At 40.9% G+C, this 24,078-nt stretch overlaps 6 protein-coding genes across 6 annotated transcripts in view; 3 read left to right on the top strand and 3 right to left on the bottom strand. All coding sequences in view use genetic code 11, as the record gives it.

The window, feature by feature from the left end:
• Positions 1 to 578: 578 nt before the first annotated feature.
• On the top strand, positions 579 to 2,564 carry EGR_07175 (hypothetical protein; the record flags this gene model as incomplete). The annotated part of the gene is made up of 3 exons (XM_024496424.1): positions 579 to 653; positions 2,132 to 2,434; positions 2,511 to 2,564. 3 exons carry the CDS (start codon positions 579 to 581, stop codon positions 2,562 to 2,564), a joined length of 432 nt encoding a protein of 143 aa, XP_024349179.1.
• Positions 2,565 to 4,171: 1,607 nt separating this feature from the next.
• Positions 4,172 to 5,861, bottom strand: EGR_07174 (hypothetical protein; the record flags this gene model as incomplete). Its single annotated transcript, XM_024496423.1, has 3 exons — positions 4,172 to 4,258; positions 4,330 to 4,665; positions 5,520 to 5,861. The coding sequence occupies 3 exons, from the start codon at positions 5,859 to 5,861 to the stop codon at positions 4,172 to 4,174; spliced, it is 765 nt and encodes a 254-aa protein (XP_024349178.1).
• A 2,052-nt stretch (positions 5,862 to 7,913) lies between these two features.
• Positions 7,914 to 10,063, top strand: EGR_07173 (Lysosomal aspartic protease; the record flags this gene model as incomplete). Its single annotated transcript, XM_024496422.1, has 7 exons — positions 7,914 to 7,975; positions 8,002 to 8,146; positions 8,477 to 8,719; positions 8,791 to 8,990; positions 9,127 to 9,249; positions 9,478 to 9,718; positions 9,800 to 10,063. The coding sequence occupies 7 exons, from the start codon at positions 7,914 to 7,916 to the stop codon at positions 10,061 to 10,063; spliced, it is 1,278 nt and encodes a 425-aa protein (XP_024349177.1).
• A 772-nt stretch (positions 10,064 to 10,835) lies between these two features.
• On the bottom strand, positions 10,836 to 15,893 carry EGR_07172 (Translin-associated factor X-interacting protein; the record flags this gene model as incomplete). Its single annotated transcript, XM_024496421.1, has 10 exons — positions 10,836 to 11,247; positions 11,343 to 11,461; positions 11,538 to 11,948; positions 12,179 to 12,364; positions 12,689 to 12,823; positions 13,366 to 13,597; positions 14,778 to 14,867; positions 15,011 to 15,184; positions 15,331 to 15,521; positions 15,798 to 15,893. 10 exons carry the CDS (start codon positions 15,891 to 15,893, stop codon positions 10,836 to 10,838), a joined length of 2,046 nt encoding a protein of 681 aa, XP_024349176.1.
• Positions 15,894 to 17,285: 1,392 nt separating this feature from the next.
• Positions 17,286 to 22,499, bottom strand: EGR_07171 (Exocyst complex component 3; the record flags this gene model as incomplete). Its single annotated transcript, XM_024496420.1, has 24 exons — positions 17,286 to 17,372; positions 17,449 to 17,541; positions 17,749 to 17,832; positions 17,907 to 18,018; positions 18,089 to 18,244; positions 18,319 to 18,390; positions 18,485 to 18,633; positions 19,082 to 19,152; positions 19,223 to 19,325; positions 19,468 to 19,560; positions 19,643 to 19,709; positions 19,889 to 19,999; positions 20,073 to 20,146; positions 20,246 to 20,329; positions 20,431 to 20,533; positions 20,608 to 20,721; positions 20,798 to 20,946; positions 20,982 to 21,057; positions 21,135 to 21,241; positions 21,279 to 21,369; positions 21,411 to 21,523; positions 21,554 to 21,610; positions 21,973 to 22,073; positions 22,433 to 22,499. 24 exons carry the CDS (start codon positions 22,497 to 22,499, stop codon positions 17,286 to 17,288), a joined length of 2,334 nt encoding a protein of 777 aa, XP_024349175.1.
• A 953-nt stretch (positions 22,500 to 23,452) lies between these two features.
• The window catches only part of EGR_07170 (NEDD8-activating enzyme E1 catalytic subunit), a gene marked incomplete at both ends in the record, with an annotated part of 32,097 nt that continues 31,471 nt past the window's right edge, over positions 23,453 to 24,078 (top strand). Inside the window, one exon of the mRNA XM_024496419.1 lies at positions 23,453 to 23,481. Coding sequence (XP_024349174.1) covers positions 23,453 to 23,481 — 29 coding nt within the window. The remainder of the gene's footprint in view (positions 23,482 to 24,078) is intronic.

Below are 24,078 nucleotides of genomic sequence, written 5' to 3'. Positions count from 1 at the left end.
AGTTTCTTATTTAACTTCAGGAGAAAAAAATTGTGTAAATTTTCAAGTTTTTTGCACATCCACCATAAATGTCAGGTACATGGCAAATGCATTTTTCTACTGATGCCTAAGAAGTGTGGAAATATATACTAAGATTAAACTGGAAAACCTGTGATTCCGCTGAATGTGTAACATATTAGGCACCTTGTCAGAAAATAATTGTTCAGATTCATTACTTTTTTATTTACCAGGTCCTACTTTACAATTTCATTCCACGGACCAACCACGTGGCAGTAGAAAACGCGGGGATTGAGAAGAGCAATGAGCAGAGTGGGGAAAGGGGGAGGGAAATTGGGGTACGACGGTAATACGATGTCCACCGCTAATCTTTCCACTCTTCGAAACGCCCTTTAGCCTCTACGATTGCGCAATAGCCTGTCCATTGGGGAGAAATGTCGAGCATACGCCCGATGCACGCCATTAGGTCCGGAGGAGGAGGCGGATGGATGCTTGTGTGATTTATTCGAGTGTTTACACTTGCATTTGTCTGAGGCGCGGTAATCGTTATCGGAAATGTCACGATCCACTCCTCTTTTTCCATGCCCAATACAACTACCACCACCGCCACCACCAGCACTCCTGCCACTTTCTGGCCAAAGTCAAACAATCATCAGGTATGTGTGGTGGCATTGTGCCTGTGCGCATTTGCATAAGCTTGTATACACACGTTTACGTGCGTGCATGCAACAAGCAAGCTTCTGTGTCTAGTCGCGACGACCCAGCTTATGCCCATCACAACCAGCACCCATGCGGCCTCAGAGTGATCGCAACTGCGCATCATCATACGTGGAAGTGCCTTTCTTCCCATTTATCTACTACACTTTTCTTTGTCCTCGAAAGCAATTCGATAAGATCAATTACTTTTACACTAGCGAGCAGCAAAAACAGGAACCCAAGTTCCTCTTAAATAATGTTGTAGTTTGGCTTCATTAACATCTGTTTCATTTACGGCTCCTTGATACACTCATGCCACGAACACCAGACTAATTCGGTCTAGTTTAAATACAGTTACAATAAATTTCGGTAACTCCATTTGACCACCTGGTCGTTCACTCTGGACCAAAGTGGACGGAAGGAGAGTGCAACATCTGCTCATCAAAGATTTCCGGACTAAATGCAAAATAAGCGACTTGCTAGATCATGCAGGTGAAGGAGGATGAATATAGAATCAACCTCTTAAGGTAATTTCTACGAAGGAGAAGAGATTCTCAACTTGTCAGATGGGAAATTTCACTTTAAATGAAGGAGTTACTTTGACCGATTTGATCGCAGCCTAGCGCGAGTATACCGTGGAATACTCACCGAGCCTGTGCCAAATTCATGATGTGTTTTGGTGGATGAAGAATAAAAGCTTAATAAGCGAAAATGGGAGAATTTGTAGGCCTTTGCAAAGTACACTTAGTAGATAGCGAAGTGCTCCATGGATAGGAGGACACAAGTACACCGGAACTGGAATGCCAAATAACAATGTGGATGAATGGACGGAAGATTAATGAAAGATTTATGCAAAACACCTGCGAAAATCGTATATCAAGAGGCAAAAGGGGCAAGAAAAAAAGAGAAGGAGGATATGGAGGCGGAGGAGAAAGAATGTTAGCAGAAACGGGTTTGAGATCTTTAATAGCCGCCCTAATTACTAGCTACCTAGCGGTGGATGATCACAAAGAACCTTACAGTGAGTGAGGCAAAATAACAATAGACCATTCCGTTTTTCCACATTAAATTCCATTCATCAGCCACCAAAAACACATTTGTCATTCCAGCGACACATAAATATGCTCAAGGGGTAAAGGTTTGGATTGTACCAAAAACTGAAACTGACTAGCATCATTATGACAACTAGTACTGGTTAGAAATTCAACACGTGGAAATTTTAGGGTGCATTAAAAACTTGATAAGTTTTTTTGTCTATCTATTTTTGTTTCACATCGTGGCAGTTACTTAGATGAATAATGCCTGCACTCAACATCAAAATCGTCATGAAAACATCGAGAATTAAGTGTCAACATGTTTACTACGGCTCTCCTATCCGCCACTCGCGCACCGGTCACGAAAGCGTGGTATGCTAACATAGTGCGTCCTTCTTGTTAAGCGTCACTACATCAGTTTTTCACAGAGTCTGGACAACACCTTTTCCCCTGTCTGGTGGCGGTGGTGGTGGCTGTTAGGTGAGATCGGACCAGGGCGCATACCGGCACCTCCTTTGATGCTGCAGCGCACGGGTGCACACAAGCGCAGACACGTGAATAAGTGGGTTAGCGAGTGTGCGCTCACTCATAAACACCACACCCTTCCCCCTTTCTCTTCTCACCCTTTCGTCTCCCTACCCCCACACCGGCTCACCTACTCCAGGCCTTCCTTCTCCGCCATCCCCTCACCTTGCCCCACCGCCACGGTCAGACTTCACCGAAATCGCTTTCAGCCACCTCCATGGGAATACTGTCCCTCTGATCACTGTTTTGATACTTCAGAAGCATTCCTTCTGGCAAGCTGTGAACACTAACAACGAAAAAATATCCCTTTAAACACAATATGAGAATTACTACCCCCATTTATTCTCCCCTCTGTCTTCAAGCCTCACTACGATGACATCCTCGCGCTGATTATTTTCGTGATTTTCTCTATTTGTTGAGGATAGAGCCCCTAAATCCATACATCATAATATGTAGTTAAAGTTCCGCTTTATAAGGGACAATTAATTTAAATTGCAGACTATTTTGTGGGAATAATAACAGGAAACAATCCAGTCCGATGTTTTGAACGATAATCGAAACAGTAAACCACGTGATTATCGAGAACCCTTGATACTATGACCCCGAAAATTGTGCCTTCACAACACCAATGTCAGCGCACAATGGCTATTGCTGTTAGAAGTTGTTAAGTACCAACTTGAAAAAACAAGGAGAGATGGAAATAAGCGAACAAATGTGCGAGTCTAACAGTTTTTTGGACAGAGGATGAACTTTTCCGAAAAAATGATCAAGCACATAGGTAAGACCTGTTGATTTAAAGCACTATTTCAAGTAGGAGTACTTTTATGACAATGTACTTAGTTGCCCTTTGGGATAATAAGCGTGAGAATTCTCCTGACGACCACTCGTAAGTGCATTCAATTTCTTCAAAGGATGAGGGAAAATCGTGCAATTTTTAGGCAACCCATTCTGTTATAAATTGAACCCCATTAGCGCCTATTTACGTAGCCAGAACATGGAAAGTGGGCAGGGCTGATACTGGTGACATAAAATAAAGTTTATTGCGTAAGAACTAAAAAGGAAGAGGTTCAACCCTACAAACAGGACTTCCTCCATCCTGGATTTGCCTAAAATGAACATAATCTCGCCTTTATTCATAAAGTGCTCATACACTAGGTTTGGATAAAATAAGTTACCAATCCATGTTTAGAAAGGTTTTTTTTGACAGGGCACAAGTTCTTCGTGGAAATGAAGGATAATTTATAGCATCGTATCCAATTATAAGATTTAACCAACAACTGCTTTTCAGAGCTCCAAATCTTGAGGGGGAAATAAGTCATTTTTGCAAAATAGTCACAAAAGAAAGGGTTAAAAGACAAATTCTTTCTCTGTTGGTTGATTGCATCTTACAACGACTATAGCAGTAAGCAATAAACCGCCACGAACAAGGCTGAGAGAAAAGGCAGGTAGTGGATGTTGGGAAGTAGTAGTAGTGGTAGTGGAGATGGAGGTGATGGTGTGGATTTTCAAAAAGGCATAAGATGAAAAACGAGGAAGGAAAAAGGACGAGTAAGCCGGTAAAAAACTCACAACGACTCGTATTTGCATGTGCATCGGGCTGTATGATGATTAATCGGTCGCACACAATTACAGATGCACAATTACAGGGCCCCTTCATGCAAACGCTTTGATCAATCAGGCCGCCACGTGCTGGGGCTCTCTTTTGTAGCTTTACAGCAGATAAAGTGGTAACAAACAAACAGCTAAACTGGTCACCCAGTATACACTGAAGTCACATTCTGTGCCTTTAGGAAAAAATAAATCCTCCTTGGTTTGAAGCTATTCAACTGGACATAGCGCCATAAGAATTCAAAAGTACAACAAAGTGCTTTTTCAGTCAGCCTAATATGGATCCATGGGTGCCAAAATTTATAGGCAATTTATTTTACCTTTATGGAAAAGGTTGCTGAACCACATGAAACTTGGGGACAACGGGCAAAGAGTGAGGCCTTTTCGTCCCATCCGATCTTTATAAGTGTCAGGGAAGTAGCTTTGCATGAAGGAAAAGTATTTTGAACAAAAGTTGAATGAGATCTACCAGAGGCTTAGATCTGTCCTCCAGGCCGATAGACGGGTGTAATACGGACTCAGGTGCAGAGAATTCGGATAATGTGCAGGCAGCCTCCGCATCGGGTGCGTCGGTCTCGCCGTCACTGTCGCTGACCTCGACCAGGTCGTTTACATCAACGGTGGCGTTGTTGGTTGAGTTGGAGTTCTGCATCTCCGAGGCCTTGCGTTTCAACTCCTCCAGAACGCCATGCAACTCGGTGATGCGATCCTCGTAGCGTGAAGCCTGCTGCGCCAACTCCCTGCGACATCTATCGTTCTCACGCTGCAGTCGGTAGATCTCACGTTGGTCCGTCTCGCGGCTCGTCTACGGTCGGGTGGATGTGAAGCAAAAATACTGAACATCAGGTGCCACATACAGTTGAGCGAGTTTAGCAAATATTTCATCAAAATCACTTATGGAAGGTTGAGCAATTATGCTCTGTTTAGTAAAAGTCCTTGTTGAAGGTATTTAAAAAATCACTAAATCATTTTCTACCTGCTCATTAAAACTAGTTACTGAATCAGTTGCTCAAGTATTTAAAATTTGATTACTTAATTCATTTTATTTCTTCACAAAAACCCCAAATTCGTTCGCATATTTCAAAAAATACGCGGGAGGTAAATTAATAGTGTTTCTACCTATACTTCGGAAGCGTGTTCTGATATTAAAATGTGCAAAACAAAATGGTATAATTTGATATGAATACGATGTCGCGTATCTTGCTGTAGTAGATGCGTTTATTCCTGGTTTATCAAGCAGGTTTTCGACAGATCAGTAAAAAAATGCACCAAACCGAATATTTTTTCGTTGAATAAAAGACAACTACACTTTCAGAATGGCATAGCAAAGTGCAGTGGCTCCTATCGGAGTGTAAGGACTATATAATACCATATTTAGCAGATGCGTTTATAAAACTTTAATCAGAGAGCCTGAAGGAGACCAATCAACTACACAGGTAACGTAGTAAAAATATGACAGAATTGCGCGCTTTTGCCACTAATGCTACTAAGTAGCGAAATGCACATGGAAACTAACCTAACCAGGCCTTCACTTAAGGAGAGGAAATATGCAGCAAAAGGAAAAAGATCAAATATATGGGAAGAAACATTTAAATAATTTTTAAATGCTTGTGAATTTAAAAGCAAGCGCGCTTTTAAAAACGAAATAGCTGAACACACCTGCAGACTCTGAAGACGGGAGCACAGGTCCCGTATTTCAAGGCGTAGTTTCAGGGTCTTCTGGACATGTACAGTGTTTAAGCACTCAAAAATCGAAGACATGGCTTTTCGTATGGTCAAGAGAGAAGTGACTGAATTCGACTCCTTTAAAAGCTGAGAAACATCAAAACCATGGTCAAAGTCCTGGTCTTTTAGACCCTTGCCCAATTTCGACCGGGAGACTTCTTCTTTGGCTTCTTCGAGATCAGCGGCTCCGAAGGTGGGATCCGTCTGACAAATGAATTGATAGAGTTCAGGATAGGCTTTCCGGAGTTCATTTAGGGACAAGGAATCCCTGAACATATCTTGTGCGCCAGTGTCACAATCGGCTGAAAATAAGATTGAGAATAACGTAAATCCTTGGCTTGACTAAGTGTAAGTTTTGTCTTTATATCTGTAGAGGCATATCATTATGAGGGCCTTCGGAATTTACAGAATACGTACAAAAATTGGATAAGCTGATATTCATTACTAACAGGCTCAATTTTTATTTAAGTGATTCGATAGAAAAGAATCTTCTGGAATTTGAATGCTAGATACGAAAAGTTAGCTGGACCTAAACCCACGCAGGTAGCATTTAGGAAAAATACAGAGCTAAGGTTTCTTAAAATGTGCATGCTTTACGTAAGTTTTGTGTTTCTAAATTAAATACGGCGTCGTTAAAATTGGCATAATTTAGACTCTGGGGTACAAAATGGAATACATTTCCCTCAAATTGACATTAGGCTTAAAGATATGCTAGTAATATCAGTGTTTGCTTCTAGGATAAATTTAAAGAATTACAATGCATATTATAGGTGCTTTTATTAATGAAAAGACTAATGCGTTTACTTGTGGGAAGATTTTTGTGCCTTTAAAATTACAGATGCATCAAATACACAGTATATACTTATCTGATAACTGGAGATCAGATTAGATAAATTCAATTAAATTTTTACCCAAATATGTGGTTTTTACAAAATATAAGCAAGACTAGGCTTCCTGATGCTGAAGCCTTATTTATTTTTATTGAATGCAAAATTTCTGACTAAGCATGGCAATTCCGCTTTTATCACTACATACAACGACAAAAAACACTTAACGGGCTAAGTACGGTCACAAAGCTTATAAAAATTCCCAAAAGTTTAAAATACTATGCTTTTTTTCCAGGATGAATTATTTTTCTTAAATTTTTACATTTATCCTAAAATTCAGCAACTAGAAACTAAAGTTTACAGTTACTTTAAAAGCAAATAAAAAGAATTTGCAAAAAACTAACAAATAAACAAACTCAAGAAGGCGCAAATTTGGGGCAAGTTACTCAGACTTTAGACTATTAGTATCAACCAGAAACAAATTAAGTCATAAATACACAACAACGACGTGCAAAAAGTACACAAAGTAGATCAAAATAATGTATCTACCAGAATTAAAAGTGCTTCCTTCACTTGATGAACTGCTAATTCCAGGATGCGATGCTGTGTTTTCCATTTAGAATGGTTGAAGTTTCAAGAAGTCAAAAAATGTTTTTCCAACGAGAGATATTGAGCGTTGACAGAAGCATCACGCAACTACTATCCTTGGGTACTTAGGGCAGTCAAAATGTCATGCGAAGCTTGTGATTAAACAAGAATAAATGCGTCTTTACAAATTATCGCGTGGCCAGCACTCTTGGACGACGCGCAAGGTTATTTACGTGTGTGGATTGAATGGCTTGAACAAACATAAGTTGGCGTCAAAAAACCCCAACAGCAGAGTTGGTCAATCAAAGATTTTTCTGTGAAACGTATTATAATTTTAAGGGTAAGTAAAGGCACTTTTTTGATTGAGAGAAAGAGTCAAAACTCAACGTATTTTTTCTTTAGTATCTGTTTACAAACTCATTTTACTTCCTCTTTCTTGGCACCCTTTCAAACTAACTTAATATAAGTGCTTTCGCGAAGAGTTGCAAGTTTTGATCGACATCAAAGTAAAAATTTTCCAAAAGTGTCTTCATGAAAATGTCTCTTCCACAATCTCATAATGCGCTGATTTTTTGCAGCTGCACTAGTGATGTGCACGATATCAATTTGTGTCTTTACTTAAACTAAAGAATCTGGAGATTAAACAATGTCATAGTATAAGTGAACATTTCTTTTTACTTAAATAATGATTTTCAAATTCAACTTTAGTTCGTCTTGTCCTACTTTAGAAAACCTAATTGGAACTTGGGGTTGTCACCCTTTGATTGTGGTTTCTCTAAACGAAGTGCCCTAAGAAGCATATAGTCAATTGAAGCTGCAATATTAATTCCCTTTTCTTCCTTTTTTTTGTTCAACGCTTTTTTGCCTTCTGGTTGGTCAATCTCTCCACCCTGCATAACTCGGGCTATTCGCTATGAGGCTGCTCTGTTTTCTTGTGCTTGTACTGGGTGCTGCTTTTTGTGGGAGGGTAGCGAGGTAGGTTATGATGTTGGAAAAAACAGGCTTAGAATTCAACTACTTCCCGTTAACAAGGGACCCAGGTCGTTTTCCGATATCCAGGAATCTGTGAAACTTACTAGAAATCGGTGGAGTGTGGCTTGTGGTTTGAGTGGACTGCATCCAGAGCCACTGGAAAACTATCTTGACGTAATTTTTGACTCTTATCTGATGACAAATACTTACGCAACTACGTCACGATGCTTAAACTTATGTGGCAAAATTAGTACTACTTCTGAATCTTTAGCGTTAAGTTCTTGAGTACGAGGAACCCCTATCTTTATTCCTTGACCACTTTTGGATGGAGGCGCTATTTGTAATATTTTTGTCCGGGTTTCTTGGAATACTTATTTAGAAAACACATGTACGTAATATAATATACAACCCTTCACTAAAGGTGATTTATCTACATATTTTGGTGGCTGATGCCTACCTTCTTGCTCCTAATGCGCATAACACCTGCTATATCTCTTCATTCAGGCACAATATTATGGCGAGATTGAACTGGGAACTCCTGGTCAGAAATTCATGGTTGTTTTCGATACTGGTTCTTCAAATCTTTGGGTTCCATCGAAGAAGTGTAGCTGGTTCGACATTGCTTGCTGGGTGCACCACAAGTACGACAGTAGAAGGTCAACCACATATAAAGCAAATGGTACAGATTTCTCGATTCAGTACGGAACCGGTAGTCTTACTGGCTTTCTCAGCACGGATACTATCAAGGTATCTTGCATACTCAAGACTTACTTTTCGACATTTCATTCCAATTTGGTATTTCTACCTGCTTACCACAGTTATCCGACATTCAAGCACCAGATCAGACTTTTGCAGAGGCTACCAAGCAACCTGGAATCGTATTCATGATGGCCAAATTCGATGGTATCTTGGGAATGGGCTTTAGGTCCATCTCTGTGGATAATGTTGAGCCCGTTTTCTATAACCTTGTCCGCAGGAACCTTATCTCTGAGCCCATATTTGCCTTCTATCTAGACAGGTAAGCTTGCCGTGCAGTCCAGTGCTCACTGGATTACAGATAGGAATCTCTTGCTACTACGCATTGTTTGTCTATTTTTGGATGGATGGTTTAATCAGATCTGGTTGGTTTTTAATAAATATGTCTGTTTACCCAGAGACGAAAACGATATTGTTGGCGGCGAACTGATGCTCGGTGGTTTTGATGAGTCCTACATCGATGGTCCTATCACTTATACTCCAGTCACACGCGAGGCCTACTGGGAATTCCATGTTCAAGGGTGAAGATCTCTTTACAGTTATCTAAAAATGAAATTTGGTGCCTTTAATGCCGATTCCGTGATTTTTTCCTGTTGCATTTTGGAACATCAATTATGCTAACTCTTCGAGCCTAGGTGTGATATTTTTCCCCTTAAAAACATAATGAAGAAGTAAAAAGTTCATAATCCTGACCACCCAGAGCGATAAGAAATTGGGGATGCTACCCTATCATTGGTTGTTTTTTGAAGAATTGAAGTCGTTGGTGAGGCTTTGTGTGAAGGTGGCTGCGACGCGATCGCCGACACTGGCACCTCGCTAATTGTCGGTCCTACCGAGTCGATTCGTCGCCTGGCCGAAGCCACAAAGGCCCGGCCGCTTCCTGGGGGTACTTACTTCGTTTTCTGTGACTCGGTCCCCTCTCTGCCTCCCATCACCTTCACCATTGAATCTGTGAACTTCACACTAGCTCACGACGACTACATTCTTAAGGTCTGTGTGTACTTCGCACCTGTTCGTCTATCCTCCTACTGACTGTGACTCGTACCATCTCAAATATTATTGCTCTTTTAGGTGACTCAGCTCGGTCAAGAAATGTGCCTTCTTGGGTTTATGGGAATGGACATTCCCAATCATCCAATGTGGATTCTTGGGGACGTTTTCATTGGCAAGTACTATAGCATCTTCGACCTAGGCCTGAAGCGTATTGGCTTCGCGCCGGTAAAGAAACATCCGCCGAAATTTTCACGACCCGTCTTTCTACCCTTCGCCGGTGACAACCTCCGCAAGGTGGTTCCTATGACGCGACTTGTACCCGCTCAGCAGATTTATAACTAAGGCAATATGCAGACGCATCACTTTTACTTTAATTCCCAACTTATGTTAGAATTGATCCTGTTTTGATTAATGTGCATCGTCGAAATTTGGTTACACATATTCGTACATTTTTACGTCATTCAAATAAATATAACTCTAACATGCAAAACAGTGGCCTCTTCTTGGACGGTCGGTCGTGGTAGTAAACATGGGTAGTTTAATTAACTAGCCAGTTTGCGTTCAAATTTGCACCCTCTTAAAAATCTTGAATAAGAGGCTTGTTACACCTTGAGTAAATTCAGAGATCATGCTTACTGAGTGTACATTTGAGTCAAGTGATGATACGCTGTTTTACTACATGGCTGTGTCATCACGAGTGTGGACTAACAGAATGTTCAGTTTGCTGAACTACCTCGCATTTTACGTCCAACCGCTATCGTAGCTGTTCGTTCGTTTCGTCTTATTAGGTTTCCTTAGCGATTAGAAGCACACTTCTTTACACCCATAGAAGCGTAATCGCAATGGATGAGAGTGTTACCCTTTACGGACCTTGAGTTTTGGCATTCTGATGGGAAACAGGTTGCAAAGGAGTGAATTAATTGTCAGGAATTATTGAATTGTGTGAAAAGGCTTAGGCACTTTTGTCATCAACAAACGAATCACTCGCCAGCTACCATTGTGCTGAAATCAGAAAACAAGTGTGTTTAGTGTTTTGCTTGATTGAGAAAAGGTACTTGTTTTGCTACTTAATTAAATAACAACATGATTATCCATGGTCTAGATGCCAGGACCGCTAATTGACTGCTGTAAATCTGTTGTTTGGCTTGATATTGGCGCCATAAAGCCGGCGTTCAAGTACATCAAGAGGAATGTTTTTGTCAGCCGTTGTAGTCTGCATGTTGTCGGTTTGGAAAATCCAGTGGACAGTGGCGGTGAGGTAGTTCTTGGCCTCTTTACTAGACGTGCAACGCGCCCAGGCTAACGCTTGCTCCTCTGGGGTGGCGTTCGTCTCATCTAGATCGCATACCACAAATTCGTCCCTAAGGACGCCCTGGGGACCCCCTCTTCCATCCTCCGGTGCTTCCTGCTGCTGCTGCTTTAGCAAGAAGAAGCAGTTGGGCGAAGAGTCGATAATCGACTCAAATTCTGGTTGCACAACTTTCATGGCCTCGAGTACCTCGGCTGGTGTCACCATTGATGCGGTTCTAATGAGAGAGGAGGGGAGTGACGTGTTTACTCAGGTGTTCTAATCAAGGACTGAAATTCGTGATTGTATGACTCTAGAATAAAAATAACTTACATATCTTTTGACTTTTGCCTTTGAATTTCCTTGATAATATGATCAATAATAGTTTTTCGTCCTTGTTCAAGATGATTCACAAGCATTTGTGCAAAGTGTGGAAGTGGTTCACCTGACACCTGCACAAAAGCACATAAGCAATGTACAAATAAAGTAGTTACTGCATCAAAGCTGCGTACTCTTACAAGTCTATACCTGATGGAAGAGCTCCTCTAGAGAGACAATCATGTCCATATCGATATCAGTTGCTGCTGCCGGCTCGCCTTCCTCCTCGCTACTGCCATCCTCGCATATAACAGCGGCTTGAATGAGACGCAGAACCGTAGAGTTTTGAGGTTCGCACTGTAGGAGTTTGGCGAGAACGATGCTAAGCTGGTGAATGGTCAGTCGGCACTCAGTGTTTGGCATGATAGGTGCGGGTGGTTCACTTGGAGCTTCATTTACATCTGTGGCCGCAGTTGCAGCAGTGCCCACTGTCTCTCCCTCCTCTCCCGCCAGTTTCGTGGACAGCGCGAAGGCGATAGCAGTGGCATATGCCATCTCACGCAACTGGCTGAACAACCGACCAGTGAGGGCGTGTAGGTACCAGTGGTACGCCTCGTCCACCTAAATACACCAGATACGTCGGTTTTTAGAGGGGACTTATGGTCACATTCTCCCATATATTTGGACTTTTTTTCAGTTATGCCACATCAAGTACAAATATTAAGTTTTTGAAATCTTACATTTATTCTTTTGGACTTGAAGTTACTATAAGCCTCTGATTCAGTCGAAAATGAATTGTGCAGGATTACGCAAAGTCTGTGGTTCGTGGAGGTTAAATTCGCTCAACTAACCTCATTGTCGACGACTTTTCGGAAGCGTACTATATCTTCACATTCGGTCATTACACCACCTGCAACGTATAGGGAGAGGCACCACTCTCGACGAATACCCTTCACTCCGAATATCTTTTTCATGTATTCACAGAGGAAGTCATTGAATTTTGGTGGCTTCAAATGCTCATCAGTCCCACGACTTTTCTGGGGAGATAAAATTGGTTTAGTTTTTAGATGTTTTGGGATGTGTGGGTTATCTTGCATAAAATTCAGCACAATAACAATAAACATTATTTAAAGAAAACATCTCAAACAGATGATGTTTAGCACTGGATATAAGACTTTCCAATCATCCGAACTGGCTAGTGAGACAAAAATGAGTAGAAGATTTAATGATGCCCCCCCGAAAACCAGGTGATACGATTTTTAAACAATTTAGCTTTGCTCAGACTAAATGTTTGGGCCTGAGATGGAAAGCTCACGATAACGACTTCAAGATTTCCTAATCACTCATAAATCTAAACGTACCAGATAATTAGCCAGTTGTTTCTGCCTGCCGAGCCATATGTACTCGAGGAGCGACAAGAGATGGCGTTTGGGGAAGAGACGAGGTGACATTTGCAGACATCCCTCCAAGAACTTGGGGACTTTCTTGGTTGTTTCCTGAAAAAAAGGCAAAGCACAGGCCTCGGGGCTATCTTCTAACTGTTATAACATCAAATTAACACTGTGACAAACGGAGAGGAACAAAACGCAACGCATAAAACGGAAGAAGCAGTAAAACGTTAAACGAAATAACATTACGGTTACTTTGTCCTAGGCTACTTAATTTGGGGGAAAGTGAACACCAATTATTCATTATTTTTATCGGAAGAGTTCCCTTATGTAGGCCTGGTTATCACCCTCTATTATCTTCAAGCCAATCACGGATTTTTAAATACTTCAGACACAAAGTTATTTCATTTTATTAATTGGGTTTTATTCAGTCGATATAAAATTATAATCACACATAATCAAAGGGATGAAAAATAATGCGTGAAGTAGTGTGTGACCACGTAGCGTGCCTGTGCATTTTCCGTCAACTTTTTTCTTGTAAATGTCGTACTGACTGCTGTTGTCGAAGTTGTCAATTAATGCTTCTCTTTTCATTGGATTCAAATGTTTTACTCAGCCGATCTGGCTGTGGATGATAATGCTGCTCCCACTGTCGCAGCCATTCCCGCTTTTGTCATGGTAGAGCGAGCAGTGGTTGTGTCGATGGACGCACTCACCTCCAACTCCCGGCTATCCGATCTGGCTAGGGGAGCTACATTTGCCTCACCCGCCAATTCCGTGGCTAGAATGACCAACTTCTCCCCCGAGGTCTTGCCTGTGGTCAACTGTTGCCAGCGCCTGTGACCTCCAGGCACTAAACTGGCGACCCTCGACCACTCAGGCCTGAAATATAAAAAGGTATTTTTACTTGTGAACAACAAGTTTACCTGGCCTTTCTGGTCAAATGTCGACTAGTATTGATAAAAATTATCTATTTCATTAAAAATTGAACCATTTTCTCATGAAAACATAGTTATACCAATCAGTACGACATTTCTCACAGGCATTGAGCCCGTCGATTGCGTTAATCGACTTTAAGAGGACCTGTGGGCTATACGAGGTAAATGATGTAATGCAGTAAGCGGTTGCTTAACTCTCGGCTTTGGTGACGGCCTACTTATGGGCTCTGCCATTATACATCCTCCGGGTTCTTCCAGTAGTCCCGAGTACTCTGTCCCCTTGTGCTTTCAGGGAAGTCTCGGGGTACTATACTAAGTTCCTCAATGAAAAAATTTCCCGTTTGGTGCCAATTACAGGTATTTCAGGCAATTAAATATTATACTGATGTAAAACCAGCTTTTCTTCCACCATTTGACAAAAAGCGCCTTTGCCCAGTCAAAAAACCTGGCAAACGTGCATTAAATACATTCTGTTGTAAACAGTGCTTAGCTATATTGTCCACAATCGGAGCACGTTGTTCCGTCGAGTGGGCAGAATTGTTTGTGGTCACATGATCATTTGGAAACTATTCGCCATGGTTAATGTAAATGATACACCTTTTTGCCTTCGGAACCTAGTTCTGACATGAACTTATAAGTTTCTGACTCAGACATGAAGTTCTCGTGTAAGAGCCACAATAATTGTGTTTTCAAAGGAATAGGAGAGATTAACCTTTCACGTTTTGATCAAGAAAACTGTTTCGACTTTTTTTGGTAAACTAAGGTTTTAAGGTTTTTTGGTGGGGAGGAGGGATTTGACTGGCAGTATGCTTTAAACCATAGATATGAACGATGACTACTTCAAAAATTTGATTCCTTACTTATTGTTTCGGGACCGGAAATTGCAGCGAGAAGTTTAAATTATTTTCAAGTTTTGCTTAAATTTTAAAGAAATGTTATTCTCCTGAGTAGTTTTTCAACTGTGTGCTATAGTATTTATGCCTATCATAGGCGAATGAGATGATTGGCTTGTAGCATCGTAACTGAACAGGATGCTTCTCATTCTGAGATTACTAGTGTGGCAGTTGCCAATGCACACACAACTTGAAACTTGTCAATAATTTAAGGCAAAATTTGACACGTACCGTGGTGTTGAAACATCCTGCAGTGTGGCAAACATATCTGCCAGTTCTCGCTTCTCTTTGACTGTTGCCAATAGCTCTTCTGTCTTCTCACTAAAGTGCACCATATAGTTAGAATTTCAAAAGATTCCAATTGGTGGAATAATAAGCAATTTAGATTTGAATCATTTCGTGTTGACAATACTTACAGTGGCTGTCGTCCTTATTCCTGACCTCATCAACACATATAAGCTTACACTAGCTGGGAGTCCAGGTCTTGACATCGAGCCTTCAACCGTTCAGCTTCAGATTTCGCAAGTTTCAAACGGCTCTGAACATCGTCAAATTCTCTTTTTGGTACGACATCATAATATTCCGTCTCTAAATAGACTATTCTTCTCACTGCCTTTGTATGAGCTTCCTGTGCTCGACTGTAAATTAAAATAAATTTATTAATTAAATAATCCAAATAGTAGAAACACCTTAAAATCATATTTCATTTTGATGAAATTACAAGGCCAACTACTTCCATTTCAGCGCACGCAGCACACATACCTTGTTCAGATTTCATACTTACTCGAGTGCAATTTTAAGGGTAGTGGGGTCTCCGCCTTCCTGATTCTGATAATCAAGTTCCTTGATATACTCCAGGAGGTCAGAGTACTCGGTCCGTAAGTGATTTAAGTCTAAAACAGCTAATTTCCGGGCATCAGATTCACGCAACAGTGAGTCAGAGAGATTTTTCAGCTTTTCATGCAACTTTTCTTGCTATAATTGAGATTAAAGATACTCGATTGAGAAGAACTTATCCATGGATTACAATTAAATAATATAAGTAGCTGCATCATTAATTTTACTTAGTTTCCGTAAAACTAAAGGATCATTATTCAGAAACGAAAATTAATGCACTTTTAAAAACAAAACAAATCTTTTTTAAAAACGAGACGTTAAGGGCTAATTAACGTAACCTAGGGATGTTTAAGAATTAGTTCTCTTAGCCTTAAAAATTTACACGAAATTAGGAATGGAAAAATTATGACTTACGGCAACTCTGCTACCTTTTTGCTCTTCCCTCATTCGTGTTATTTTGTTTTCCAGTGAGGCAATCCTCCCCTCCAAACTTTTGATTTCTACAAACATCGTGATTAAAAGATTATGAAAAACCCTTATTTATCTTAGTTACGCTTAAAACGATTCTTCTTTCATACTCATCTGTCACCAAATAAAGCATTTCCTACGAAATATAAGGTTAGTCCGCAATGATACTTGAGTAGGTTTAGGCTGCCGGGCAATATCTCTAAAGTTATGCACAACATTTTCGTACTCCTTTTTTATCAAAGATAGAAGCGGTTGATAGGTTTTAAAGTTTGATATTATAGCATCTAATGCTTCACGGAAAATCTTAACTAGTTATGATTTTTTTGGGGACATACACACAACCTCTCTATGCAGGGCTCAGCTTTTAATAGCCCAGTTTCTTCTAAGCGACTGTGCAATGTATTCTCTACGACCTTTAGGAATTTAGGTTTCACTGCGTCTTCTGAAATCCGTATTTCTTAAGATTAACTGCGCTTTACTTGGATGCGCCTTGAACACTGGACTTGGACTCGCATTTTTAGCCAAATCAGATCTATCGGCCAGTGACCAGTTTATGGGGTGCACAGGCCAGCTGTCGATTATCTTCTCTACTTTAAACTTAAGTTTTTGACATCCTTCTCGACTGCAAACCGAATTAAGAACCCTGCCACTATCGGCACGAGTGGTCATTTTTAGTAAGTATGGTGACTCTTGTTGCTACGATACGAGAATGACCATGCCTCAATGCCTTTAAACAATAGTTCGATTTAACAAAATAAGCAAACTTATGAAACATATTCAAATATGCCTCAAAATACCAATGTTGAAAGAGCATTTGGGAGAAATGTGCACTCATCACGGGATAAAAGCATTTAGAACATTAAAGGCATCTTTGGATGCTATTTTCCAATAACATTGTGCGAACATTTATACAGCTATCATTTACAGATTTCTAGAAGTTGGTGGGCTTTACTTTAAACGACTTATAACTACGGATGGTTGGCAATATTCAGGGCGACCCTTTACAATTTTCTTCTGCACTGAATTAACTTTCAAGTGGAAAAAGGCTAGGGGATTCACGTTGCGAACTAAAGGTAAAGTACACACTTTCCTAGACTACCCCAAGACTGGGTTACACAAACCCGCACGGGCTCAAGACACTGCGAACTTGGTGGAGACCCACTTCGCACCACCGAAAACCCGAGCCCCCCGAGGCCCACACCCCCAAGTAATGTTGAGCCCAAACCGCCTTTGCGTCTTGTGCACTAGGAAGGCATTCTTTTATTCAGACATGGTGCCCACCGCCGCCAAGTGATAGACAAATCAAGCGAGGCCTACCAAAGAGCAGATTCGACAACGGATCCCGAGCAATCAGGGAACCGCAGAACGATAATCAGAGAGGTTTCTTGATTTGTTGAATTTAGGTGGTCATAGTAAAAGAAGCGGTTAAACAAATCATCTACTCATTGCAAGAGCCAATTTCGTAAAAATATCGGATGTAGGGTTCGTGGCTTTCGCGCCTTGTGTTACGTTTATCGCCAGCTGAAAAGCAGTAGGAAATACGAGCAGTGAAAGATAAACAATTGGAAATTTTGGCTGAAACATCACAATGACCCACCTCCTGTGCATCATTGGAGCGTACATCTCCACGCAACATCAAAATAGCGTAAATTTGGTCCGTCCTGACGTCAGGGAAGCTTTGTTGTAGTCGCTTTAAGGAAAAATTAAAATAAGTGCCACAATCTTGGAATTCCAGTCAGGAAATAAAAACGGTCAGTTAGGTAAAAACGCCGATACTAGACCCAAGTTTCTTAGACGTAAATGTTTTTGTCGGTCATCTGATTAATTAGGGGCGCCCCATTTGTAATTCCATGTAAGGAAAGATAAGAGAGGCAACGAGGATTGTGATAAAACGTACCCCGACATCCAAAGAAAGCATACCGCGGTCGTCGTTCGTGAGGAACCTGCCAATCAACCCGATGGCATTGTACGCATCATAAATCTACAATGCCAACAAAAAGCTTACACAACGCGTGGGTCTAATAAGATTTATTTAAAGCAAAAGGAGCCACCTACTTTTGGTGAGACAGGAATTTTGTTTTCAAAAAAGGCTTTGAGGATTTCAGCTGACTGAATGAGCTTTTCCCCCGCGGTATGGCGTTCATGAACCGAGGTGAAATTAAGCGTTCTAGAGGAAAAGAGATAGACCAAATTTGATAGGGAGAGAACCAATTAAGTGGGGAGAATGGGAGACATACCTAGTCAAAAGTGTTCTCAAATAGTCAATCAGGAGGTGCGTAGCCAAACGAGGCATCAGGTCCTGGTAGTAGGTCTGATGCACATGCACCAATGTCTCATTATAGTCCAAAAGTGTACCCGTTAGGCACTGCACAGTCAAATCACCCGGGCTCAGCCTATACCAAAAGCAGCAGAAGCCAGCTCAGGCTTATTCAGCGACATGTGCATGCAAAAGGGTTAAAACACTTACCATTCACGGGTAAGAACTGCAGAGATCACTGAAGTCAAATCCAAAAAGACCGTTTCTTCTGCACAATTTAAGCTATAAAGTGAAATCACAACTAAGTCTATTGGTGGGCGATTGATAGGCCATTTTAAATAATTTGGTATTATAAACCTCACGCAGAGCAGCATACCAAAGTGCGGCCACCTTGCCATATTCCTCTTTGAGACGGCCCAGTTGGGGCAGGAGACGTCCTTTAAGATGAGCATCGTTCTCCACCTCGCGATTTATGACTGCAGCGAAACTATTCGCGATTGTCAAGGTATTGTTGGCATTAGCCAGCTATGAAACAACAAGTATCGGAATTTACATCCACGCTAGAAATATTTCATAGAACACGAATTCCCCTATTTCTGTCAGGATGACGTGTTCAGACACTTTGGAGTGAACACAGAAGTAACGCAGAGGGATCGATCTGCATGAAATAAAGGAGGTAGAGGTGTGTGAACTGCGCAGCTATGGGAGATATAAAGAAGATCACTCAATATGCTAGAGGATAGGTGGTAAATTTGGTTGATTCAACTAATAACGACACATTTGTACATGTGTGCAACGAAATATTCCAAAGCCCCATGATTGCAATGAGACAACCACGGTAACGTAGGCGTAGCTTTTCCTGATTATGCGTAGCCTGAAAGTTCTGTTTACCTTCAGGGTACATGCAAAGAAAGGGGACCACTTAGCGTGGTTATAAAAATTAAAATTAAAAATCTGCATGTAAGCAACTCACAATATACTCAATGTAATAAGGGAATTGGGCACGATCGTTGAGATAGAGGTTACGGTAACTGCGAATGCTTGCTGCACAACAAAAAAGCAGAACTTGAGTGACGGTAATAGAAGAAAAAACTCACATCAAGACGAGACTCACATTCATAATCCCTCGAGAACCGAGTGATCTCTTGTGTGCACTGCACTAGGAAACTCTCGCGAACAACGTTTCCAAGAAAGTGAAGCAGCTTGCCCTCACCCACCTAAAAGCGAACTCATAAATCCGAATAACTCATCAAAATAAGTGCACGGAATTCAGGATTTTGTCATAGATGCACTGCAAAACACTCCGATGGGTAAAAGGTTTGGATGGAAAAATAATCAGGCTATTTCGAGTAGACCTACAAGCTCGTTGACGGGAGAGAGAACCATAAGGGAAAGAGGCGTGTAGTAATTTGAGGCGTCGTTCAACTCCGGCTTCGTGAGGCGTTTCCAATCCTGTGGAGTAGCAAAGTGATGCCATTTAGACATTTCGTGTGGTGAAGAATACGAATGTATCCCATAGTGAGTACACACGCACCTCAACATCAATGGCCAATGACTTGACTAACCAGCCATTCAGTTTGGTAATAGTCTTTTTCACATACCTAATATCAGAAAAAAACAGGATCACCTATACAGTTCATTGAAGAAACAAGTATTAGTCTATTAAAACACTTCACGCAGTGCAAAGGAAACCACTAATAAAACGGGTAAAAAGACGGCTACCATTAAGCTGAGGAGCACAGAAGTGTAGGCAACCGCAATAGACAAAAAATTGACGAACTCTTGCCGCAAACTCATGAGCTTGTCCTCGGGTAGAAGATTAGGAGGATACTTGATGTTAAGGCGAGAAAAGTCAACATTGAAGAGAGGATGCTTCATAAATTCTTCAGTGCTGTAATGGAAACATTAACTGCGTATTCAAACCTCAATGCAAGTATAATATTAAGCAGATGGCAAGCACCTACTGATATGCATTAATCCACCCAAGAAGTTGAACGATTTCAGTGTCGTTTAGACCTTCATTTATCAAATTCTCTATCTAAAAAACAGATTGTCATTTCAGTCTGTCAGGCACAAGAATTGAAGAGAAAGAAATGCTCTCTCTTTTTATGCAGCAAACTAAGATAACAAAACATACATGCATTCCAATAGCGTCATGATATATTTCGACGAATCTATCAAATATTTCATAGTCCGGAGGAAAATATACGGGACAAATATTCTAAAGCGAACAAAGGAGACGCATTAAATCTTTTCAATGCTATTGGGCGAAAAATTCCAAGTCATTAGTACCGTTAATAGTCAACCTCAAAATGAAATAACCTTAGCAATACGCAAATCCCTCAAGGCATGCTGACGAATCGCTTCGTTGTGACGCACCAAACGAGTTTTTTCGTTCTCCGAATCCACAGAGCACCCTTGAACACTTCAATTAGAGGAAACAACAATGAAAATGAATTCTAGGTTTGGTCAAAATGCATACAATGGGAAAGGACACACCGGTCTTGAATGATACGAGTCAACTCCGCAAAAAATTTTGCTTTCCATTCCTTTGGTCTGCCATCGGGCATAAAACCACCCTTGCCTTGGCGTTTCTTCCAAATCATATCAGCCCTGAAATGCACAGACAAAAAAAATAAGCAAGGTGGAGACTGGAAGCACTAGAAAGCAAAAAATTTGCAAAGTCCACCTCTCTTCCCTGTCTATAATACGGATACAGTTCACACAAAGAACGTTTTGAGTGACCACCGCGCTAGTTAGAGTTGCACCAACGCGTTTGATTTTCTCCAAAATAGCGGCATTAAGCTCATCCAAACCTTTGAAGAAGGTTCGTAGGGTCTGAAAAGAAAGTGATTACATTAAAAAGAACCTACATCAAGATCAGCACTCGAGTTTTGCTTGAAGACATCAGACATTATCTCGTCCCTGATCCCTTCCAATTCCTGGATTCTATAAAATCGCTTATGTAAGTGAATTACTTAACGTAAAACACTTCCGTGAAAATCAATGAGGAAGTAAATACAAACCGTTTGTGAGCTTCAAGAAGATTATCATTTTCTATATATTTCTTGGCTTCCACCATGGCGTCTGGTACTTTAACTAAGTACGACATGTTTTCGATTGCAGCAACGAGCTAGAAAAGTACTGGACAGGGAAAATTTTGAGCAAACCTGTTTGTGCTTGGTGGATATGACATGCAATTGACTTAATGAAGACGGCAGATTGCTGATTGTTGACAAAGAATTCTCCATTTCGGAAATGCTATTCGAGAAAAGGTAAGAGAGTGTAATGAAGAGCCCTACCGTCCCGCACAGGCTTTGGAGATTCCAAGAGCTGACTCTAGCTTGTCAAGACCATTTTGAATGCTATCAAGTTGACCATGTACAGCCATTTTCAGTTGGGCTTCTGTAGCAGTCTAAAAAATTCCAAAAAAACTAGGACTTACCTTGTGACTCAAGAATCGCGTGCGGATAACATCGATGTTTTCTAAACTTTCCGATTTCTAAAGTCCGATCATAGATATAAAGTGCCATCTGAAGAAACCACAGCCAATCCACCAAGATGTGGGATAGGACTCCAATTAATTTACAAAAGTGATTAATAGCAAGTGTTATTGGGCAATCACCATTATTCGAGTCAATAGTAAGTAGATATGGGTAAAGATGACAAAAGCAGCAATCGTATTTTCATTGAGTCTTTATAAAATACGAGAGTTCATACTTAAAAGCTATAAAATAAAGTACGCGACCGGCAATAGAGTCCGGAAAGACCAGGAAACGTTATTTCTACCGGAAATAGTCGAAGGCGTAAATAGTCCAGGTAACCATGTTAAAGCATAAGAATGTTACTAAATCGTAGTAATACCTGGAATGCCTCCACAATACGCTTTTCGGCATTCCTGCGGGCAATTTCCTCCAATCGTGACAGAGAGTCAACATAGGACTTCATAACACCTGGCAGTTTCTCTTAAAGCGCCCCCACAAGTACCATAAGTAAACCTCTAAATTACTATTTGAATTATAGGGCGACATCAAATAGCGTATTCTACCTACAATCACATGAGAGCATCAAAAAGCTTTAGCAATAAGGCGTGTTGATGTAACTAAACCAGCAAAAAGCTAAACAAGTTCTCTCAACAACCGTAGTCATGATGTCTAAATATGGAGTCCACTTGTTTTATTGTTTACTAAATGAAGTAAAATACTTTTAGATGTAGAGCTTTGGGTCTGTATTGAGACCGTAGCAAACCAAAGAACTGTGGGTAGGCGTGAGCCACCAGCGTAAAGAAGAGTTAGTGATTACTGCTATGGCCAGAAGAACATACCATAGAGGGAAAGTACACTCGACGGAGTCTCAAGTACCTCAGTAGTCCAAAGCACTTCTAGGAACATAATTTCGGCACTACAGCACCATCTACACTCACCCCATATTTATATCTGTTTATCTGTTTAAAACTGGGGATAGTCTATCAGGGAACCCGTGTCGCCTATCTAGTAACAACTAACATAACGACACAAATCAAAAATTTTCTATAACTGTAAGGTAATACCCTGCAAATATGCTTTGGCAAATGCATGTATTTTAGCCTCCCGGGACTTGACTGAAGACGAAAAATAAGCAATACTTGGGTAGGGTACACATATTTGACAAAAAGTGGGGTTAGGAACAATCGACATGGCCCAAGGGCAGCCCATTTGGCAGGGGTGCATTGATGTAGGTCTATGGTGACCCTTTGTCGAGACCAAGAGTTAATCAGCCGGTATATCACGATATAAATTTTCAAGACCTGCTTGTCACACAATACTAGGCGCCAAATCATCCGTGTGGTGTGCCGACTATTTGTTAGTGCTTTGGGTTGATAACCCCTTAACTAGAGGCTTCGTCAGTGTTACCCTCATCAGGCAACCTGGCCTCAGTACCATGCCAGTAGCTCTCCCAGCTCTTCTGTAAGCCGTGGCCACACTTCCCAACCAACTGTTGTGTTGTAGCTCCCCAAGGCTTTTCCAGAGAAAGGAAAAATATAACACTGTAGCCCAATGTATATTCTACATGCGAAGGGGATTTAGCTACTCTCATGGCTCGTAGGCTAGCCCACTCGGCGAAGGTAAAATGGCTGAGCACCACAGTGGCTTTGCTGCCAGGGGACTTAGGTCAAGTAAACACCAACACCTTATATTTTTTTTGTGACTAAAAGTCTTTGCTGCTACAATTCACTGAGCAAATTCGGTTACAATCTTGTGCATTAAAGCCTTTTCTTGCCTTACAAATCAGAGGGAATAAACCGAACCCTACTGTCACCAAAACTGAAATGACTGGCAAAACGAAATAACTTTTTTTACCATAAATGTCGCCTTCTTTTCCAGTCGTTAGTCGGTAGGCTTTTATGCGATCTGATACAGGCCGCCTTTTATTAGATTTTTCCCCTCTTTAAACAATTTCATTCACTCTTGAATCAAAATTAGCGACATTACCCAAAAATAGTTTTATTGAGGCTAAAATCGATCCTTAACTCGAATGTGATCGCATATCAGAAATTCGCACATTGCATATTAGCTTTAAAGTAAATTATGGTTTTCCGCTTAGAGAGTTTTATGCCTTGCTGCTAAAATTTTAGTTGTGAGGCTATTGTTAGTTGAGCAACCAATTTTTGATTTTTAACCTTTGTTACTTATCTGATTTGTCTTAAACAACTCCCATTTGCTTTCTCTTCGTGAACGAATGTATTAGGCGCTGTAACTAAAATATTCTCTGCTGATTAGTCGTGCCAAGGTCAGGGTCAAGGTGTTGGTCGGCCAATAAACGTTCCGGAATGGCCTTCTTATTTCAGCTATCGTGAGGTTTCATCGCGTAGGATCTTGTAGTGGCTCGTATGACTTAATGACCACATGCTCTATAAAATACATTGATAGATGTAGCACGAGCCTAATCCGTCAATTCACAGCCTTTCCATCATGGAACTAACTGCCGTGG

This window comes from Echinococcus granulosus, assembly GCF_000524195.1.
Source record: "Echinococcus granulosus chromosome Unknown EG_S00071, whole genome shotgun sequence".
In the NCBI taxonomy this organism is placed as follows: domain Eukaryota; kingdom Metazoa; phylum Platyhelminthes; class Cestoda; order Cyclophyllidea; family Taeniidae; genus Echinococcus; species Echinococcus granulosus.
Note: the sequence above shows the minus strand (reverse complement) of the source record. Positions and strands in the feature narration are given on the sequence as shown.